Raw genomic sequence first — 22,721 nt, 5'->3', positions numbered from 1 at the left:
TTTATTGCTCCTGGAATGATCTGGTTGTAAGCTGATATGCATGAAGTAATGGTACTGAAACAAGAGCAGACAAAAAGTCCTTACAGCTTTTCAGGAAACAGAACTAAAACTAGATATAATTTTAGTAAAGTGCTCACCCAAAGTAAAGAGCTACCAAAAGCTTTTATGTTAAAAGTACATACTTACTCGAGGAAGCTACAGATGAAATAGACACCCTTTGAATGAGTTTGGTAAAATTCAGATTTCTTTTTCTTATATTCAAAAACAGAATGGAAAATGGGATGTCTCAGAAATTATGTTAGATATGCTATGCTAGCTCTGTCTCTTAAAGTCTTTAAGAAGGTTGTGGTGTTTTGGGTAGAATCTAGAGTTTGTTATAATTATCTGGAAGATGCTTTTCTTTCTTGGAATTCATTTGAAAACAAAGCTTGCTGGAGAAAATTTGCAGTGTAGTTTTTGAGTATTTTGTCTGAAGGTCCTGTGAAGCAATAATAACAACTGGGAATTAAAACTACAGGACAGAAGTAACAAACCAGTTTTCAATGTATCTGTGCTGCTGATAGTGTGCTAATTCTCATGCCAGTAAGTTTGATTGTTGTTCAGAAGTTAGTCATATGTAGGATGTACTGTTTGTTTCTTAATCCTCTGGACTACTTTAGCTTTTCCACTGTTCATTTTCAGATCTGTTAATCCAGCGTTTTGCAAAGCTTTTCTTTGGCTGTCTGGCAGCAGTCACCAGTGGGATGATGTATGCTGTGTACCTCTCTACATATCATGAACGGAAATTCTGGTTTTCCAGCAGGCAGGTAAAGATAAACTACTGCAACAAAAGCCAAATTGTGTCCTTGAAATCAAATCTGATCCGTGTAATGTTGAGACTACTTGCAGAATCCTGTTCTTCTATTGAGGCCTCTGTCTTTGAAACAGCTTATTTTTTTTTTTGTCTTCTTAATTTTCTTTTTTTTTTCTTCCTGCTAACAGTTGTGGTTTGTCATGCTTTTGTATGTTTTTCTATGCCACCCTTTATTCTTAAAATACCTTTCTAAAATATGGAAAAATAATTGAAGCATAATGGGATTGCAGAAGCTGATCAACAGGATTATGTGTTGGGCTATTTGGGTTGGGTTGTGGGTTTGCTATTGGGGTTTTCTGTGTTTATTTTGGGCTTTTGGGGTGGTTTTTTGTATTTTTTGGTTAGTTGGTTTGGTTTTGTTTTCTTAAGAACTCCATTATTAAGTGTAGTATAGAAAGTTGAATGAAATTCAGGTTTGTGAATATGAAAAGATCCTGTGGATTTCGTGCTGATTTACAATGTGGATTTGAATTGCTTTGATTCCAAGCATGTTTGCTAAGTTACAGAGAGCATTATGTACCTGATAGAAATGCTGTGAAGAGTAATGTTTTGTGGAATATTTTGAAGATGTACAGTGAAGTCATAACCATGTACTGTGTTACAGAAGCAGTCTATCTGCAAATAGATAGTCTTCTCTGGGAAGAGATTGCACGAGATTAATATTTATTTTTTTCCTAGGAACTTGAACGAGAAATTACATTTCAGGGTGACAGTGCCATTTATTACTCATTCTATAAAGAACTGCTAAAGGCTCCTTCCTTTGAAAGAGGTACAAAACTCATTTGTTTTATTAACTTTGAAAAGTCTTGTTCTCTTTGTAGACAGTAAAAAACTCCTGCAGACTGGGGAGAACTAATTTTATTCTCTTATGTAGGTATATTGGTCAGATTAATTAAAATACGCACACTGTCCTAACTTTTTAGTGCCATTTCAAAAAGAGTAGTTAACTATCCTGTATTTCAGCAGATTGCCTTTAATCAATACTCAAATAATCAAATAAAGGATAGGGTTAATATTACTCTTATGATGCCCTGTATCAAAATTATCATTCAGTTTGCCTGTATCACAGTAGCAGATTTTCTGCCATGTAAATATAATTTATGTTGAATTTTGGAATGAGGGATGAAAATTACTGTTTTCTGTCCTCTGCCAGAAGACAGAACAGTTTCTGTCACAAGCTGATCTGCTCCATCCTGTCCCTGATAGAAGTTTTTACTCTTGTCAGCTGTGATGAATAGATGCTGATGAGCACTGAGTGGTGGGGACAGAAAGCAACAGGAAGGAGAACAGACTGAGTGGCTATGATCTCTCCTTCCTTTGTGCTCCTGCTCTTTATCCTGCGCTGGCTCTGGGCTCACTGACCCTAGGTCCCTAAACCAAAGGGAAACTAAAGCAGTGAAAAGAAGAAGGAGCACTTCCATGCTAGTTCAGGGAGTTCAGAACTGCACTAGAATGGGGCTGGAATTCAGGAGAGAAGAGGTTGAACTGCCCTATCTTGCAGTGGTCAGCCACTGAATTAGTTCAGTCCCTTAGTGAAACCTCACTGAAGTCAGTAAAACTAAACTTTGTGCTTAGTGTTTTATTGGTTGAACAGTTTCCCAGCTGAAATGTAGCACATCAGCAATATCTGAGGTCTTTGGTACACTCAGTGCCTCATGACCTCTGGGGACGTTGCCCATGCTGTGAGTGGATGGCATGCCTCATTCAGGGACGCTGTCTCTGCAAACAGGTAGACTCAGGTGTCTACAAGGTATCACAAGGCATCCAGTCTTCAAGAGTGTATTACAGCTGTGCTGAGCCCAGTTACAAGTCCTGAAAGACCTTGTTTGGCCTACAGAGAACCAGCTGCAGACCATACAGCAAGATATGCTCAGAGCTGGAAACAATTGTCTGGTTTGACTGTTGCATTGTTTTTGAGCCTTTTGTTCTCCCCCGTATCTTGATTTAGATTAGTTTTGCTCTATTGTTCTAAGTATTGACAAGTCTTTTCTTTATTTATAACATTTTGGAATGATCTTGGAGTGATCCTTCAAGTATGGCAGCTTCAGTTCCATCTTAATCTCATAGAAAGGCACATTGTGTTTGGTGAATGATTCTTAGAAATCTCAGAAATGCAGAGTTGAAAGGGGTGATGAAGCCATCATACCTGATGTCCTTCTGGAGATGGGTTTAATACATCATGCTCATCCCTGTTAGATCTGTCTCACTCCTTAATATCTTCCTGTGAAGGTGATCTATAGGCAAGTAGTTCCAGGACTGCATTCAGTAACATCAGTGTGTTACTGAAAAGACTGTGCTTCAGATGATTAGTTTTGGGCCTTCTATTCAAAGACTAGATGAAAAAAGGGTAGTAACTTTCTAGCTAGATCAGTGAGTGGAATGACATCTAACACGGAAGTTTCTCCTTCCTTTAAAACTAGGTGTGGTGAATCAGTCAGCAGCTTTAATGATCAAATCTGTTTCCCCCTACCTTTGAATACACTTTGTGGCCTCTTTTAGGTACAGCCAGTAGTAAGTGATTCCAAGAATAATATTTTTTTTTTTTGTCTGTAGGTGTTTATGAGTTGACACACAACAATAAGACAGTATCACTGAAGACCATAAATGCTGTTCAGCAAATGACTTTGTACCCAGAGTTGATTGCCAGTGTTTTATATCAAGCATCTGGTAGCGAAGTATGTGCATTTCTCCTACTTCCTGTACTTTCATTATGGTTGTATCTGTGTGTGTGAGTATGAGACTTTCTGTGCTGGATCCAATGAACACATCCATTTTTGTTGAACGAGTTGAGCTAAGGCTCTCACCAGGTCCAGGTTCTCCTCAATTCTGATCAGTCTCTGCCATAGGATTTTTGGGGTTTAACACTAACCACTAACCTTATCTGTTGTTCTTTACTTCTACAGACTACTTAGAAATGTCAGGAGTATCTGTGCTATCCATTAAAAACAGGAAAATTAACTCCTTTGGAGTACAGAATTCTGTTATAGTGGTATCTGTCTGTCCAATGCCCATAGGGAAAAGCACTTCTGTAGATTACCCTTTTGTCAGTTTACACTCTACTCAGGCTTTGTTCTGCTTATGCTGTGTACTTATGTCCTCTCTCATCTTTTTTTATTATTTACTTATTTTGGAACCATTTTTGCCACATCTTTACTTCTTCAAGTTCTTCCCTTTTATAACTTCTTCTAGTAGTCCTTTGATCTTTATATCCCACTGCAGCATAGATTTATTAAATCTGACACATAGAGTGTTCAAGCTAAAGCAAACTCAAAAATCATGGCACTGGCAAGCTGAGTCCTGAAGTGTGCACTTAATTCACATTGCTTTGTTCTTCCTGAGCCCCAAATAAAAGCATGCCCAGTACTTTTCTAGAATAGGAGGCGTCTCTTACCTGTTTGTAAAGCACCTAGCACATTGTTAGCAGTAACAAATTGTAAATAGTAATAATTTCCAGCTTCAGCTCAGTTGCCACTATGTCTCTTCGTTTTTATTTGTAATTTCAGGAAGTTATTGAACCAGTGTATTTCTACATTGGTATAGTTTTTGGACTGCAGGGAATTTATGTGACTGCATTGTTTGTAACCAGTTGGGTTATGAGTGGGACTTGGCTGGCAGGAATGCTGACTGTAGCATGGTTCATTATTAACAGGTAAGAAAAACATCTTTATACAATCTAGTTTGTCAATAAGGCATTTTAAAATATTAGTGGATTGAAATGATTTTAATTAGTGCATTGAAATGCTTTTATTAAGTTTTTTGTTCTCACTGTGAGAACAATATCTTATGGTGAATAGAAAACATTTGCAAGAGATTCATTGATTCTCATGATAATTTTTTTAATGGAAAGGCCTCCTGTTGTCCATCCACATTACCAGTTGAACTGACTTTATGACAATTTCATTTTTCAAAAAAATTCCTCAGGAGATTTGGTTTTGTGCTGATGAAGAACGAAGACAAATATCCAAAACAGCTGTAAAACAGAACTGCACTCTGTGGCCAGCTCTAAATATTGTGACATTTGGTTTTTTTAATCTTCTTTTTGTAGTGGGTTTTTCTGCAAAGTGGAATTTTCTTAGGTGATCTTAATACTAAGATTTTTTTTTATTTTAAAACAATTTGTTTGGAATTCCCCTTCTCCTTAGGAAGCACCACAATAATAGGGAGCCTCATTTGGGCAATGTAAACCTATTTTCATGCTCTTGGTTTGTCACCATGGAGCTCTGGGGCTTTCTGTGAACTTGAGAGCACCTGAAATATGGAACAAAATGTTGGAGATTTACCTTTAAAGTTGAACAGCTGGGAAGCATCTTCTAGGAGTGTGAAGTCATCATGACAGGATCTGTGATTAGTAGCTGAAAATACTATTCATCAAGTTGGTATGAACAGTAGAAAATAGGAAAAATGGTGGATAAATCTGTAATTTTTTTCAACAGTGAATAACATCAAACAGTGTCAACAAAATGAAAGGTTTAGTAGTTAAAAAAGATCCAAAAATGCCTCTGTAAGAGGCTTCAGAGGAAAAAATGAAAGGTGATGCTTCTGAATACCTGAATGATAAAGGAGTCTGAGGCTCCTTTTTAAAGGCATAGTAGACACAAAGAAGACTATGTACCTCTGAGACTGATGCCTTTGATCACATTTGAAAGTGTGGCTTGTGCTTCTGAGTCACTTTAGCACTTTAAAAAACTTTCACCTACACCTCTAATTGTGTGGATACTGTCAAGTCATTCCATGATAAAACCCTGCATGCTCCCTATCCGTCTTTACTCTCTTGTTTTGCTGGGCAGAATTTTTCCCCGTAGACAAAATATTTGCTGCTGCTGCTGTGAGCGAGCACCAGTTTGTCCTGAGTATGTTGTGCTCAAGTACCTAAATCACTTGTTTAAAACATATTATATGAGAACTGAAAGGAATAGTTTCTCCCAGCTATGAGCTGATTTTCATTGCAGGTCAGAAAAGGCTCAAGGCAGATGCTTTTTTGGTTTCAGTCCTGTAAATGATAGCTAACATGGACACCTGCTAAATTGATGGGTAAAGATTTGGCCTTCCATGCTGTTAATAAATCTGTGAACTGTATGAGCAGGAAAATGGTGTCAGTGTTACTTTGCACCAAAATCAGGAAAAGTTTGCTTGCAAGGCCTCATGTACAACTGGAAGTGATGTTTAGGCTTTCCTTGATATTTTTGTTCCATAAATATTTTAATATTTTTGTTTCTTTGTACTTTATTCTAGGACAGATACAACAAGAATTGATTACTCTATACCATCAAGAGAAAATTGGGCTTTGCCGTATTTTGCATGTCAAGTAGCAGCTCTCACAGGCTATTTAAAAAAGAACCTAAACTGTTCTGCTGAGGTAAAACAAAATTAGTTTCTTAATAAAAGAGCTGCTGGTAAAACTGTACTCTAGGGTAGTTACTTCTGCTATTGTTGTCCTTCTGGGCAGAAAACAGTAGATGTTTTGTTTCTTCTTTTCTGAAGACCCAGTTGGATGTCACCTAGGCATGTGCAGTTTTTGCTAAGCAACTTGTGCCCTACCTTGTTATGCCCCCAGGAGGGCTCAGAGAGAGCAGTGTGGTAATGGACCACGTGCTGCATTTTTTAAATAAACTGAGGCAGGATTTTTCTCATGTAAACTGTTTTTCTTGAAGAAGATGGCTGTTACTTTCTTACCTTGACTCTCTCTCAAAAATGTTTCTTCTGATTGGCTTGAAATGTTTTTGAGTATTTCAGCAATTACTTTCTTCCTTCTGAAAGTTAAGCATGTCTGAAGTCAGTGTTTTAATTATTTCCCAAATTAATAATTTATTTCCATAGTTTATGTTTTAATGACCTCAGTTTCTTGGTGACAGACATGCATGGGTACAAAATTAATGCCTTTTCTTTTCTTCTTTTTGTTTTAGAAGTTTTGTTATCTTTTGGTGAATGCCTCAACGTATACCTTCATGATGATGTGGGAATACAGTCATTATCTCCTGTTTGTCCAGGCTGTTTCTCTTTTCCTGCTGGACAGCTTTGCCCTAGCACAGACAGAGAAGGTATTGGAACTTTTCAGCCTACTGACTGGGGACTTACAGGCAGCCTCTGAGTTGCCTGCCATTCATACTGCTCAGGAGCTCCAGAGGGCACAAGAGACTGAGTGATGAATGTCTTGCAGCCTGGGCCCAGCTGAAGTGCATGTGATATCTACCAGAAGAATAAAATAACTTTAAACTGAGTCTCTTTTGGACTGCTGTGTCTCAGAACAAAGCTTCTGAGACCTGAAACATCCTTGGGGAGCTAAAAGAGTGATGAATGATACTCCTCTGTTTTGGTCTAGCTGCCTCTTCTTTTCTTTCACCTATTCACAGCAGGGTGGGCAGACCAAAGAAGTGCTCTGTTGGCTCTGTGCAGTCAAAGGGCTCATTTTCACCCTCAGTGGCCTGTCCTGCACTGATTTGCCAATAAATAGACTAGACAGATGTTGAAGGCAAATTGATTTTTCAATACAAGATAGTATTTAAATTCATTCTGCAAAATGTTTCTTAGAAATGTTGCAACAAGGCATTTTTATTCTGCATGTTACAGTGGTATATATGCTCCTTTGTACTTGTGTGCCTTCTGGTTTTATTAGATATCAAAATGCATGGGATTTTAATTCTTCATCTATTCTTTCAGTTTCTCTTTATTCTGTTCCTCAGCAGTGGGAAATGTTTGATCTGTTGTAGTTCAAAGCAGGGTATATAAGGGAGAAAATGGGTGTTTTGGTAAAAGTCTGAAGAATCAAGCATCAAGGTTTATAAGATTTGCTTATCAAATAGTAAATAACAGCAAGTATAGATAACAGTCTGAGTATTCATTCCTGAGACAGGTTAGGAACAAGTTATTTTGAGGGCAAGGAATGCACCTGTTTGCAGGTGAGCTCTGTCACAAATTATGTGTTCTTTCTTGTGCCTTGTAGTTACTGCTTTGTGCTGTATCACAGGGAGGTGTTACTGAATGGGGAGACCTGGTAAAATATTCCTGCTTCTGGCATTTTTACAGAATTCTTGTGAATTGTCCATTAGTTACTGGATCTGACCAGAATAATTTTCACGTGCAATACTTTTCAGAAGGATTGAGATCTGTTAATCCCTTGATTAACAGAGGAAGTGAGCTATCTACTGCTCTAAAAAGCAGGATTTATATCCATCATAGTTTTATTTTATTGGTTTTTTTTTTCTTCAACAGGTGCATGAGGTATACAGAATCTACCTGTTTTCTCTCATCGGGGGCTACCTTCTGCAGTTTGAAAATTCAGCCTTACTAGTGTCACCATTACTGAGTCTTGTGGTAGCTTTAATGTTCTCCAAATCCCTTCAGGTAACTCGACTTTCTTCTAATCCTGAGTGTAATTTTAAAATTTAAACTGAACTCCAAAATGATACAGAATTCTTTAATATTTTTGCAGATGAATATGAAAAAAAGTACCTTTGTGTCAAGATTGTTGAAAATAATGTATATTTATTTGGTACTTACGGTAGCAGTGACACTAAACTTCTTATTAAAGGTAAGATTCCTCTGAAAAAGTGATTTTAATTTCAGAATCTGAATTGAAAGTTGCAGATAAATCTTGAAAAAATCTTTTGAAGTGTTGCTTGTCTTTTTTGATATGCTAGTTCATAGCTTAATTCATAGTTAGTATGACTGCTAAAAGTTGAGTCATTTTGTAGCAGCTCAAACAGCGTGGTCTTGTTGGGGTTTTGGTCTTTTGGGTTGAAACAGCATAGAAATACTCTGTAAAAGACATTTTATCTATTGCTTAAATTTGGGGTTTGTTATAACTTGGATGGCCTCTACAGACTAGTCAAAATATTAAAATTATATTCTTGTGCATAATGACACAATAGCCAGGAACAACTATGAGTAGTCTCAAGGTAGATATTAATTTTCTACTACATTTCAAGTAGAACATGGAAACAGAGGTTTTCACTTTGTGTAGGAATCAGTTAGGAGTTGAGATTACACAGTGGGATTTTAGCCTGGTCTTGTATTTTGATTAGCAATTCCCTCTTGCTGGCCTTTTACACACATCATTGTGCTTTTCTTCCGTCTCAAACTCACCATAATTGTGTTAATTAACAGTATTAGATTAAAAGTAAACAAACTACTGAACCCTAGAAGGCTTGAAAGAATGCTCACATGTAATTATTTTCTTGTGCCATTCAGAATGATTAGCCTTACTGTATCTCCAGGAAAATTAAGTCTAATCTTGAAAAATGTGAGTTAAATTACAATTGTGAGTAAGTTACAGAACTTTAGGCAGCTCAGACAATCTGTATGAAGATTACAAATGCTCATGACTTTTGCTCAGCTGAAGTCCTATTTTCTAGTGGAGCCAAGCACAGCACTCTTAGGCTTGCTTGTGAGTAAGTCTGTGTCTGATTTTCATGATCCTCCTTACACTGCTCAGTAGTCTCTTGACAACTTATTGGCAACTTTTCACTTGCCCTCCTGTTGTGGTATGGGAGTGGAATGAAGGGAATAATATTCTCAAGTAGACCCTAAATGTAGATTATTGAAGTGAAGATTTACAATACTATACCAGTACCTTAATTGGCACACTTAATACATTTTGTTAGTTTTAACTAAATCTTGAGTAGATTTAGTTACCTGACCTTTTATAATCTGAATGACTATGTGAAAACTGCTTCCAGCATTTTGTATGATTTTTCTCTGATAAATTAATTTTCAGATGTTCATTCCTCATAAAGAAAATGAGCATTTGCTGAAGTTCATTGAAGTAAAACTTGGCTTAAACACAACTAAGTAAGTTTATTTAAACTCTTTACACCTCCCAAGATATCCAAACTTTTGAAACTGCTCTGAGAAGTGTAATATTTCATTGTCTTGTGAGAGTTTTATAGAGGAGCTAGGGAAATAGTTTAGTTATTTGTTGTCTGGTTTTAAGACTGAAGTAAAAAAAATATGCACGTACAGAATTTACTTAAGGTATTAAGGTTTCCACTTCAGTATTTTTCATGCCTTGAAATGAAATGCTTTCATCCCAAGGCATGAAAAATACTGAAGTGCCTCAGAAAGAAAGGGTTTCTGTTCTCTTGTGATGTTGAAGAGTGAAAACTTTCTGTGTCCTGTCTAGTGTTTCTAATAAGACTTGAAAACAAAGCTAATAGGGTAAAGGTAGCAGTATGAGCTTTTAATAGCCTGGAAAAAAGGCTCTGGAAAGAGTCATGAACTATTGATACTATCTCAAAAGAGACTTGGGTTGTGGGTATCCCCAATACTTCCTGTAATGTTTTGGAAGAAATTAGGACAAGGGACATCTTAAAAGTCAGAGGGAATTGTTGTGATTCTAAGGAAAAGCATTAGTATCTGTAAAGGAGTTGGATGTTGGACTGCAAGAAGATGTCATGGCAACAGATTTTCTGGAAAACTTCCAATGGAGTGTTAGTAAGGACTGACACACTCCTGGAACCAAGCCAAGATTTGCAATTCTGTGCAGGGATTGGAACTCTCTCTGAAGAGCTGCATCTCTTACAAAAAACTACTTCACAACGTTGCAGGGGAACAAGTGGAAAATGACATCACACGCAACTGAAACTGTTGGGGAGCTTTTGGAAGACAAGATGTACTGACATTGACTACGATGCATTGTTTAACACACACACATACCCATTCTTAAGTGTTTTGCAAGAAAAGAAAGGACTCCTGGTCAGGATTTCAGTTTATTCAGCTCCCAGGTATTAAGAGATTTCCTTTTTTTCCCCCTGGGACCTTGCTGAACCTCACTTTTCAGGCTGTCCAATGAAGCCAGAGAATGAGAGAAACTGGGTGCCTTTACACCTGGAACACTGCATAACTGTGTACTGGAGTTATGATTTGCAGCACAAGAGCTTGAAGATCTATCTTTTAAGGCCAGTTTGGACATGCCCAGCTGTTAATCTTTAAACTGTCTGATTGAAAGTGGTTCTGTCCTCTAGTCTTCCCTTGGGAGAAAATGAAAAGAGGGACGAAAGCAAAACAAAGACAAGAATGCATTCACAGCACCACATGCTTGTAGCAGTTCCAGTTGAGAGTACACACTGACAGTGCTTCTGGGCAGAGTGTATTATCTTCCTGCTTGCTCAGAAAGAAGAATGTTCAGGTGGCTTCAGCTACAGAACTAGAATTTCAACATTAAGGATTTTATTCCTGGCAGTGCCTCAGGCTTCTTTGTGATCTCAGATGACCACTTTCCCTTCTTCATCTCCTTGCTTGGAATGAGGACAAGCATACCTTCTTGCATCAATATCTCTAAAATCTTAATCCATTGTGACAACAAGATTCTTTTGGTTCCCATAATGGAGTTATATGGGAAGCTGGGCTTTTGTGATATAAGGAACTGTAATCAGGTCTGTTCAGATCACAGATGCTTTTTGGGAAGATAACCTTTTGACAGTTACTCTAAGGAGTATTTGCAAAGCAATTTCAAATGATAAAAAGGTAGCTTTTCAAAGATGAATTTCAAGTAGTTTCCCATGACATGAATAGGTTAAACTGGGATTGTTTCGTGCAGGGTTGTTGGTTGTTTTTTTTTTTCTAATCTATGGGACATTGTTATTGTTTTTAATGGAATGTTATTTCCTTACTAGGAATTTTACAATGAATTGGCTCCTTTGTCAAGAATCTCTTCAGGCACCCTCCCAAGACTTCTTTTTGCGACTAACACAGTCATCACTGTTGCCTTTTTATATTTTAGTATTAATTATCTGCCTTTTTTCTGTAACTCAGGTCATTTTTAGGAGAATTTGGTAAGTACCTTGTTTCTATTAAAAATAAGTTATAAATAAGAGGCTCCTGTATGCCTCAGGGAATGGTCATCATGTTTGTTGCTCCAAAGTTTGTTGTACCATTGAGTTTGTTAGCATGTGAGCACCAGTGGGAAGGCCTACCACAGCCTCCTAAAGAAAAGTCCCTTAGTGAGGAGGTTCTTGAGCATCCTTACTGTCAGGACAGGGAGCTGTCACTGGTTTGTTTCCCCACAGGTGTAGTTCCTGCAGATCTCTGGCTGATGTTTGCTGATGTGTTTGTCTCTTCCCACTGACAGAGAAAGATGTTATATCTGTAATTCTCCTTCCAACAGCAAAGTTATCTAATTGTTGCTACAATTTGTTTTTCTGGTTTAGATTTGGGGTTTCTGGGTTTTTTTCAAGTTTACATGTTGAGAAAGATGAGGTGGGTGGAGCTGAGAGGACTTTGGATTTCTAATGCTCCACTGTTAGTTTTTTAAAACACTTGTTTACTCTGATAAGGTCCACTAGCCTTTGCTGCTTGGAACAGAGCTGAAGTAAAACTTACTCAATTAATTTTAGTTTCACAGTGCTTCACAGTTCCCTTGAGAGAAGGGGTAATGGAACCTCTCTCTAGGATCCCTCTAGGATCTCGGTAGATCCTAGCATAACTTGTCTTGGAAACTTAGTGGTTAGGAAATTATCTCTTCCTGGTAGAAGATGAATGGTGTAACTGCTCAGATACTGAAACAAATTTCTTACTTGTCTGCAGCAAAATCAATAGGTTTATTTCAAGAATGAAGGCTTCTAGCATATAAAGATTATGTTGCTGTAAATGAAAATGTCAGGTTGGATGTGTGATAGGATATTGAGAACAATGGAGCCAACTTATTGTTTGCTAATGGTTGAAATAACTATTTATTTATTTAAAATAAAAGCTTAAAATAAACCTTCTCTTTTTTTTTTTAATTTTTGAATCAGTTAATATTCTCAAATATTTTTTCTAATTTCATAAGGAAGCTTATTATAAAAATGTAACCTGAAATCATACCAGGGTAGAAAGAATTGTTATCTCTTCTGTGCCTTGCTATCTTGTTAGTAGAAAACCTTTCATTGCAAGATTTTGGCCATGATTCTTATTCATAATATATTACTTGAACTTATAATAATGTGATTAAAAGCTAGTTTTGTTATCTTTGTTGTACACATATTCTGCAGACAATTATCATCCTACTGATTCCAGAAGTCTTTAACAAGCTAATGGTATGAAGGAACTTAAAATGCATGTTCAGCATGATTCGTCTAAATGTTTGTAGTGTACATGCTCTTAATTAGACTGTCTCTTGGTGCTGAATTACCTTCAAGTAAGATTTGTGGTCAATGGCAGTGATCCCATTGTATTAATTTACAGCCATTGCTCTGGAGAGGTTGCAATCTAAAACAAGGGACAGTGGGTACTGATAGGTCACTGATCAAGTACAACAAGCAAGTAAATAGTGCAACAATATTATATGCTAAGATACAGAATGATCTTAGTGCACTGTGACTTAAAAGTATTTTGGCACCTTTTCTTGGGATAATATCTGAATTAAGTCATGTCTCTTTTTCTCCAACTGCAGTGGTGAACCACTGAAAGAGACAGTTAAACTTGAGGATGGTCGAATTGGAGAGAGGCCAGAAATAGTTTATCATGTAATTCACACAATTTTGCTTGGTTGTCTAGCGATGTGTTTGGAAGGGTAAGTGTGATTTTGATGTATCTCTTTTGAAAGAAACAGAGTTCCTTACTGGACATAATACGCTGTTTATCCCTTTGAAGTCCACCCTTTTTTGGAAATAATTTTATCATATAGTGGTAATACTTAAGAGTAGTCAAAGGTGATTTTGATTATAAATTGGATATGGTTATATGAACACTTGTGCTTGATCTCTTTAATGTGTTTTCCAAGCTTTATGGCAGCCAAGGTCCAAGACATTAATTGAATCACATTTTAAACACTTTATGGTATTTAAGTGTAGAATTGTGCTGTAATTATTTTTAGCAAGAGCTTGTGTAGTGTTTCGATGAACAGAATAGTGCTGGAATATTGGGACATGGAAGATTTCTTATCCCTCTTCTTATGTGTAGGCTGCCATGAAGTGTACCTTTGCTTTATACATTAAAGCAGTAGCAGAACTAATTTTGAAAGTATTGTATTAGTTCTTAAAGCTAGAGAAGCTGATGTTTGGAAGACATAATTGTTCTAATCTTGTTTCTCAGCTTAATCATCTTGAAGATGTCAGGCTTTTATTTCTATTAGGCTCCTCATCCTAAAATCTAAATATTCACAAATATTGCTTAAAATGAGCAGGCTGCTGTGTTATCCTGTAGTTGTTTTAAGCTGACTAGTCTACCCTTAAGAGGCAGACAACATTAGCAAATCATAAATTGTAATTAAATATTTTCCTCTCCTTTCTTCAGGAACTCTCTTATAGTACATTGTCTGTACAGCTTTGCCAAATAGCTGCTTTTTATCCCTTCTTGGCTAGAAAACCACAACAGCCAAGTGACTTTGCTATTCTCTCTGTTTTTCTTTCATCCTCCCCTGAAATCTGTGAAGGATTTTGTCATCTTTTACCTAGGATCTTGCTCCTCCATCTCACAGGAGGTAGTCAGGTGCCAGCTCTTCTGCTAGAGATTTCCTTGGGTTTGCCCTACCATCAAAGTTGTCCTCAGATTGTTTGAACATCCAGACTGTGTTAGACATGAGAAAAACATCTGAATGTTTTTATAGCAGTTTGAGTACAGAGGCATACACAGGGTCCCAACTAAGTTATTGCAGTGTTTTTCAGAATGAAATATCTATGGACACCTTATGTTTGCATGCTTGCTGCATTTGGTGTGTGCTCTCCTGAACTTTGGATGACGCTTTTCAAGTGGCTTCGACTGAAAGCTGTGCACCCAATACTGCTGGTGAGTTGCTGTTGCCAAAATCTTGGAAAATACAGCTAGCAAGCATATAGCTTTACAGACCACGACTTAAGACCCATGAAAGAACCCATGAAAACAACTGGTGGTTCTGTGAGCAGTGGAACGCACATGGTCTGCTTTTTCTGTCTTTTGTTCTTAGTTTCACTTGTTCTCTGGTACCTGGTGATAAAGTTGCATTCATGTTACAACCATTCCTCATAAAAAGCAGAGCTGTCTTCATCTCCCTTTCACTCTTGTCAACTTCTTTTAAGAAATCTTTGAGACCTTGATCTCTCTGTCATATCTAGTTGGGATTGGTCAAGAAGGTCATGCACTTTTTAGGAGGAATGCAGGAGAAAAAGTATTGGTACACACAGGGGAGACGCAAGCTTTGTTTCTCTGAGAAATGGGTCTTTAAATGGCTGGTAAGGTGTATTTAACTGCTGAGAGTAAAACTGCTTCATAAGAAATGGTAAGTGAAGTTACTTTGTATAAGATTTGTTCATGTATGGCCATTATAGAGAAGTGTGTGACTGAAGATAAGCTTGTGTTACAGAGCAAACAACTCCTCTGCTTCCAAGCTTTGGTCTCAATATTACAAGAACTGCTTTGTGTGATTTTTAGCAGCTTTGTGCATTATTAATAAAATAGGGATAGGATATTGCTAACCCTAAATTCAAGAGGCATATAGGAATAAATATATTAGAGGTTTGTTATGTCTCCTGTGAAAATACCATGCACTGCTATATCAGAAACATTGACTGTGTTCTTTCAGTCAGGGAGTAACAATATGTTCAGGTACATGGTAAGCACATTCTTTTATATACTTCATGTTTTCTGTGATGTAGACCTGCTTTTTTACTATTAACATAGTAGATGTGTTTGCTTATTATCAAAGGAATTCTTTGTGTGCATTCCTTACCAAATGTTTTCTATAGCATACAAGCTATTTTCTCCTTGCAATGCTGAGAGATGGGTTTCTGGGTCTTGCATATCAATAAAGTGAATCTGAACAAAAGCATCAACAAGATCAGAGGTTTGAAGTGCTTGTTTTTTTCCTCTCTCATAGCATTTGAATATGAGTTGTTTACTTTTTTCTGTTTCCTACATTATGTGCACATGGAATCAGTGTTACTTGAGTAGTAATTAACTGTCCCTAAAAATGATAGTAAAGTTTTTGTGAGTCAAATGAAGCCTTCCATGCTAAATTAGGCAAATTCTTGTTTGAGGGAAGTTTTTTGCCTGGTAGAAAACCACAAATTTTCACCTACTGTCACTCTATGGTTTCAGGCATAAGTGTTGCTCACTGTATGAGCAGAATCAACAGACACCTTAATGTTGGAGAATGGTGCATAATCCATTTTCTCTAACATGTACTTTCTAGGCTCTTATTCTGAGTATGGCAGTTCCCACTATAATTGGATTCAGCTTGTGGAAAGAGGTAAGAAAAGTACCTTTGTGGAGTTTTCTTTGTATGTAGGCACAATATGAGTCAAAATGATGAGCAAATATAATGAAATATACTCGTTGAAATTAAATATATGTGACGAAATTGAAGCTGTCATCCGCTGAAAATATGTTTAGTTTTATAAAAAAAACTTCACTTTTTTTAGAATAAGGTATTTGACAATTTAATTTTTTAACAATCACTTATTGTAATTAAATTTAAATTAAGACTTTATTATATCCAGCTGTTAAGCTTTGGATGTATAAACTGGCTCAACAAAGAATATACTGCCAAGTGAAAACTCAGGGTATTGAAAACTATGTTGCCTCAATCTCAGTTTAAGTGAGAAGGAGTAAAGTTAGATGAAGTAAAATTACAGGGGGCTATATCCAAATAAACTGTTTGAAAAGCTCCCATCAAATTATAATGGAGTTAAATTCTTTGTGCAGACCATTGTGTTAAGATGTGTACCTAGTACAATACAGAGAAGAAAAGACACAGATGTTTCCATGTTGAAAATAAATACTTAGTTCTTTATTTCAAGTCGTATACAGACTGGGGTAGAGTATTTGGAAATTATTTTTTAAGCTCCTGTGAGTGAAAAAAATATGTGAAACATCTCGAAGTGTAATCCTCCGCTATACTGACACAGCTTTAAAGTAGTTTGGATAGTCTGAGAATTCATATATAGAAGCCAGTCTTGCCCAACAGTATTTTAACAGATTTTGTAGCATTTATCTTACATTGCAGCCACATTTTCCATTGTAGCCTTTTTTACATGTTTTTGATGGAGCAATAAATACTGTCTGTAAAAAAAGCTAGAGTTGCTCAAAAAAGTTATGAAATATATTACAATAGAGGAAACTAATTTAGTTAACCAAGTAATTCTTTCAGATTGTTTTAATGAAAGCAGTGTCGGGGTTTGGACTCTAGGGGGCTTCATCCATTGCAGATCCAGCTTCTGCTTTGAAGTACTAGTGAACAGTTTGCTCTCCACGTTCATAACTCATCCTGAGGTTGAGAATGTTGATTAGAAGTAACAGAGCAGCAAAAATGCCTTGAGACTTCTAATCTGTTACCGTGGCTATAAAAGACTGAGTGTATAGCTCAGCATCTTTTTGCTTGGCTGCCTTCTGACTGTGTCTGGCATAGTCCTTCCTCTAACTAGGTTTTTCCAGGTGCTGTGATTGATGAGTGAAGCAGGTTCTCCTTGGGGTGGCAGTAGCAATTCCTCTTTCCTTCCCTCTGTTCTGGGAGTAGTTCCAATGTATGTATAACAGCAGTGCTGTTTGTCCCTGACACAAACATATGGCAGCTGCTCTTGTGCTGGCTGTAGACTGCTGTCACTTGACAGCTGAGTTGTCCAGGTAGTGAGGGTAGAAGCTCTTCATTAGAAGCAGGCTCCCACTTCTGTCTGTCCACTGTGGCTGTCCCAAAGTAAGTTGTCTCTTTAATCTGGCATAATCTGTAAACTTCAACATCTTCCAAAAGAGCTGACAACCAGTAACTTTCACTTAGCATTTACAACAGTGTGTGCATGTACTTGCTCCAGCCCCTCAAGGCTGGCCTGTTTCCAGTCATGTCTTTTTCAGATAAACGTTCCAAAAGACTCAAGGACTGACAAAATCTCCCGTCTTAACAGAGAGACCTCAAACCTGACAGGGTAGGAAAGCCATGATGCAGGGTTGCAATCTGGCCTGGTTTGAAAGAGGCGGCATTCTATCTTACGTCATAGAATCCCTGCTTTTCCCAAAATGTTTTTCAAGAGCCTAAACTGAGATACCCACTTCACACCTTGTAATGTACTTTTCCTTCACTGTAGTGATTGAAGTCAGAAGCAAGTCCAGGTCACATTACCAGGGCTCGTCTAGGAAATTTCTTCTCTCCTGTCTTGCTTGCATCTTTCCATCAAGTCACAGCAGTCCAATCCCTCCTGCTCGAGCAGGTTTGCCATGGGAGATTTATCATCTTGGTTCAGTGCCCTTATTTGTAGACATTTGCATATGACCACCTGAACTATGGTTTTGATGCATTTAAGGCCACTTGATGAATGTTGTTGCTGCTATTTGTTTATTTATTTTTAATTATAAGCATTCTAATAAAATAGAGATGAGAACTTCTGTTTAACATACTTATTTTGGAGAGGGTCTCCTGCTGTCAGGTAAGTAAATGTAATCTGAGATTTGCAAAATATTCAAGCAAAAGTACCAGTTGGGGGGAAAACTGTTGAAACCCCTTTCTGTTGTGTCACTTAAGGCCTTAATATAGTGAGATGCTCTGTAGATATTTTTTTAAACTGTAAGTAACCAAAAACATTTCCATCAGTTTTTCCCTAGAATAATGACAGAGCTTACAGAACTGCAAGAATTCTATGATCCTGATACAGTAGAACTTATGACATGGATAAAGTAAGCATGAAGTCCAACGTTTCTATTTTACTGCTTTTTGTAAGGGTGTTTTTATCTCAGCAGTTTGTGGAGCTACCTCTATCAAGCTGGGTTTTCTTTTGCTAAGTCATTCAATGGTGCTTGGGGGAAGACATTTTATATTTTAAGTCTGGTATTGTTCCCATGAAAAGAAACAGGAGTTTATCATGGATTTCAAGAGAAGATCCTGAAACACACATGCAAGTCATGTTTAATGTCATTGCAGACCTAGTTTCCAAATAGAGGTGGAGGTCTTAGGAAGATCTTAGATCTTGCTTCTTTGCATGCTAGCTTTTCATTAGATTACAGGATTCATGTTGACTGTAATGTCAGCAGGGGACAAAAACACTGAAATGTTATGTGTCTGAGCCAACAAAATGAAATACCTGAATGTGAGGATTTAGAGACTTTTGTCAGGATACAGGGAGAGGAACATGTGTGATTCAGACTTCCCCTTTGACCACAGCAGGTATGGAGCTGTGTTACACAGCTCACACTGAACATATACACAGCTAATACCAAGTCAAGTTATTTTCACAGATAAATTTTTCTTGCCACCAAAAGTTTCAGAATTGCATTCTGCCTCATTCAGTTTAACTTCAAGCTATGTCATTAGGAACTGCACTTTTCTGAAAATTAGATCCCTTGTGTTCTGATAGCTTAGCTTTAACTGTATTTTTTAGAATATTACTTTCTGTATTTATGTAGTCTTTAATGTCAACCTGTTCATCTTCACAAAAGGCAAGGCTGGTAATTAGTGTTCCAGGCAATTTCTTCTTGTTGTAGTAGTGTATGTTGTTTGTCACTGCTGTAGCTCTTTAAGGCAGCAATTGGAATAATGCCAAGTACCTAATGGCTTTTATGTTAGTCTGCATATACTTCAAGTACATAATAAATCATGGTGAATTTCATTGAGATGCACTCATCTACGAGCAATTGGACTACCCTTATCTGTAGCAGCTGCTCTTATTTTTAAAGAAAATAAAGATTTTTTTTTCTTATGGATATACTTAGCTATCCACATTGAAATTTTAATTCAATGTTATTTCTCAGTCTTCTCTCTGATAATATGAATTTAATTTGAATTTTCTCTACAGAAGTTGCCAAAGCTTGTAATAAAGTATGACAATGACTGTTTTCTTTCACTAATACAGAAATACAAATAGTCAAAAAATCATACCAAACCCAGAAATATCATTACTGTAGACATTATTCTGTATGCTGACATTGTTTTCTCGTTGATTATGAAATACATAATCAGAGATTACATATGAAATATATAGCAGAGAGCAAGTTACAACAATCACAAATCTTTCCCTTACAAGATAACATCATGTTGTTTCTCCCTCCACCTACTGTCTCTCTCAAGCTTTTTTTGTCATGAGTTGGCAACCATTCAGAAAAGCAATACTTAGATCCATTCCAGGACCACTCTGAATGGTGCTTGGTGGATTGCAAGGAGGGGAGAACAGCCATCAGCCCTTGCCCCAGCAGGAACCCTTCTTCTCAAACTCCATGTTGCTGCAGGTCTGCACTTTCACTGGCAGGGAAAGTACTGCCACAGCAAAACCATCACCAGTTGTAGTGAGACCCCCAATGATACCTTCACGTACTCCAGTTCATTCTGCAGCACCCTACCAGACCCCACAGTATATAAAGTTGTTTTGATGAGTGCATCCAGTACTCAGACATGCTTGTTGGTGTTGCTTTTGCAGACGGCAGGCTCCTGTGGCTGCAGTGTTTGCAGGCAGCCCACAGCTCATGGGTGTGATTAAGCTCTGTACAGGATGGATGGTGTCAAGCTTGCCTTTGTATAATGATGATGATCTTCTGAAAAGAAATGAGAACGTGAGTATCCAGTTCCATAAATGTGGCATCTCACAGGAGCTGTCTTCCTCTTCACCCAAATGTAATGCAAAGAAATCAAATGTATTAGAAGGAAGGAGGACATAGGAGTCCAGCAGACATGGAAGTGATTATCAAGTAGATTACCAGTGCTTCACTCTGCACAGAAACAAATATCAAAATATTATTTCTGAAGACTTTTCAGGCCACCTGAAGTATGTAAGATGAGAACTTGCCAGCATCAAATACAAATACTTCCCATTCAGCTGGCCATTGCCTCACTGTTTTGGAGATTTCAAAACCAAACTTCTTATAGCTTGATGTGTACATATAGTTTGTTGTTGCAGATAGGTCATCATTGTGGGTGTGTGTGTGTCCCAGTATTTAAGTCATCACTGATTTTTGCATTGCATGAACGTGTTTTCTTAATTTATAGATTTATCAAATCTATTCAAAGAGGTCAGCTGAGGATATTTACAAGATACTCACATCTTACAAAGCCAACTTTCTGGTTATTGAAGATTCAATTTGCAATGAAGTGGGACCTGTAAGAGGATGTAGAGTTAAAGATCTGTTGGATATTGCTAATGGTCATGTAAGTATTGCTGAGAAAAAATGAATGTTTGCATAAATAATTAAATTAAAAATAAATCTTGTAATGCTGGTCTTATTTTTCTTATTGTAATTGATGTGTAGACAAAGACTCAAGTTTTAAAAGTGATCAGTTAAGTTTTGGATTGTCTTTTTCTTAAACTTGTAGTCTTACCTAATACTATTAACTGCCCTAATCCCTCCTAACACATGGAGGTATCTAGCTGTGCTGCTTTTCTGCCAATCATTAAGTACCATTTAACTATATATAAATGTTCAAGACCGACACCTGAAGAGGTTATTACAAAAGTGAAGCCCTGCCTCAGAAGGCATTCTTTACTAGTTTTGAAGATTAAATTCTAATATGGATAAACTCAGTTCTCTTAAAACTCTGGCTGGGATGAGGACCAGCCTAACATTTAGTTCAACACAGACTCTTTGGTTCTGATGAGGGTGCAAGTCTACTCAGTTCAGCCTTGCAGATAGGTTAGCACACCAACAGATAGTTTAAGCCACATCTGCTAGAAAGATTGGTTCAGCACCATTAATGCTGCTTCAGTCATTGACATGTTCTGTCTGCATGTTGGTAGTGCTGCTCTTGCTGCTAAGGTGGGGTTTATGAGGTGATCTCACTACCACTTGTTCACTGGCTTCCTGAAAACCCAGCAAAAATTTTGATTTCAGAAAGGCAGGGGGTAGCCTTAAACTCACTGAGAGTTTCATTGCTTATTCTTAGGTCAACAGGAAAGAGGGAGTCACTAGTTACCTCTAAGAGATATAGGAGTGGTGTGTTATTAGGGGATTACTTTATATTTCCCCAGGAATATACAGCTGGTGTCAGTTTCACTTCTAGGTTTCCTAACTACTTTATCCATGAAGGATATTGTCTCCATTTTTCTATTAAGTTCCTTAGCATTTCTGAAATCTATTATTTCTTTCCTTGTCTTGCTGCTAAAATCATTGTATGCTGTGATTATTCCTGGATATATCCAATACACTGTACCATAACTAGAGTGTGTGTGTATGAATAACCTCCATCACTGTTAATCTGCACGTTACCTCTCAGTTTCTTCTCAGATATGTGTTTGTATGAGTAAGATCCTGTTTCCTCTTCATACTTAGGATTTCCACTGGAGCAGTTAACCACAGTTTCAGGATTCCATGCTCTCATACCCCTGCATCTCTCATCTCCATGCTTCCTGCATACTTCTCTCTCACACATAATCCTTCTTGTGTTTTTTTATTGTGTTCTTTTGTTGTTGTTTTGGGGGGAGTGGTTGGTTTGGGTATTGGGGATTTTTTCAGAAAACTGACCTAGTTTGTTCTGGAAAGTTAATGAAGTGCATTGTCTCAGGAAGCTTTAAACCAATCTCTCCATTTGCTTGCTAACAAAAATTGTTTAAGTCATATTGGAAGATTATCAAGACATTCCAAAGTAGTGCAAGCTAGTGCATATATATTTGAAGACTGCAACTGCAGCATTTACTTATTCCCAAAGTAAAGTGGACAGACAGTGTGTTGACAGATCTATGGATGTGTTTTGAATTGCTGTGTTTGAGAAGATAAGTACTACTTTCTAGCTTGTGCTACATCCTGTAGTGCTAGTCCAATATCTTGTTTCTGACACTGACTGGGAGCATAGTTCTACTGATAGGGAAAGACAAACATTTTCCAGCAGTCTGTTGCTGGAGGACCATAGCTCAGGGCAATTACCTTTGTGTTTGGCAGCCACTGGTAAATTTTTCTTCATGAGTTTGTCCTACCACCTTTTTTTAAAACCATGTCAATTTGTGCCGTCGGAAGGAATAATGAAGGGATTTCTTCAGGGATATCAGACAGTAAATGCTAAAATGCACAGTTT

The 22,721-nt window shown here is 37.4% G+C and overlaps 1 protein-coding gene across 1 annotated transcript in view; it reads left to right on the top strand.

Annotated features, from left to right (window-relative positions):
- DPY19L4 (dpy-19 like 4) overlaps nucleotides 1-22,721 on the top strand; it is a 33,199-nt gene that overhangs the window by 4,058 nt on the left and 6,420 nt on the right. The window contains exons 3-18 of the mRNA XM_005517015.3: nucleotides 682-806; nucleotides 1,532-1,622; nucleotides 3,407-3,528; nucleotides 4,357-4,502; nucleotides 6,086-6,209; nucleotides 6,757-6,891; nucleotides 8,063-8,194; nucleotides 8,283-8,381; nucleotides 9,567-9,640; nucleotides 11,464-11,622; nucleotides 13,221-13,340; nucleotides 14,434-14,554; nucleotides 15,936-15,992; nucleotides 18,324-18,406; nucleotides 20,140-20,272; nucleotides 20,706-20,864. Coding sequence (XP_005517072.2) covers nucleotides 682-806; nucleotides 1,532-1,622; nucleotides 3,407-3,528; nucleotides 4,357-4,502; nucleotides 6,086-6,209; nucleotides 6,757-6,891; nucleotides 8,063-8,194; nucleotides 8,283-8,381; nucleotides 9,567-9,640; nucleotides 11,464-11,622; nucleotides 13,221-13,340; nucleotides 14,434-14,554; nucleotides 15,936-15,992; nucleotides 18,324-18,406; nucleotides 20,140-20,272; nucleotides 20,706-20,864 — 1,880 coding nt within the window. The remainder of the gene's footprint in view (nucleotides 1-681; nucleotides 807-1,531; nucleotides 1,623-3,406; nucleotides 3,529-4,356; nucleotides 4,503-6,085; nucleotides 6,210-6,756; nucleotides 6,892-8,062; nucleotides 8,195-8,282; nucleotides 8,382-9,566; nucleotides 9,641-11,463; nucleotides 11,623-13,220; nucleotides 13,341-14,433; nucleotides 14,555-15,935; nucleotides 15,993-18,323; nucleotides 18,407-20,139; nucleotides 20,273-20,705; nucleotides 20,865-22,721) is intronic.

The sequence above is a fragment of the Pseudopodoces humilis genome, chromosome 1 (assembly GCF_049639895.1).
Source record: "Pseudopodoces humilis isolate 2021_Gansu_Grassland_sample_001 chromosome 1, ASM4963989v1, whole genome shotgun sequence".
NCBI classification, from domain to species: Eukaryota; Metazoa; Chordata; class Aves; order Passeriformes; family Paridae; genus Pseudopodoces; species Pseudopodoces humilis.
The sequence above is the reverse complement of the archived record's forward strand: the minus strand, read 5'-3'. Positions and strand labels throughout refer to the sequence as shown.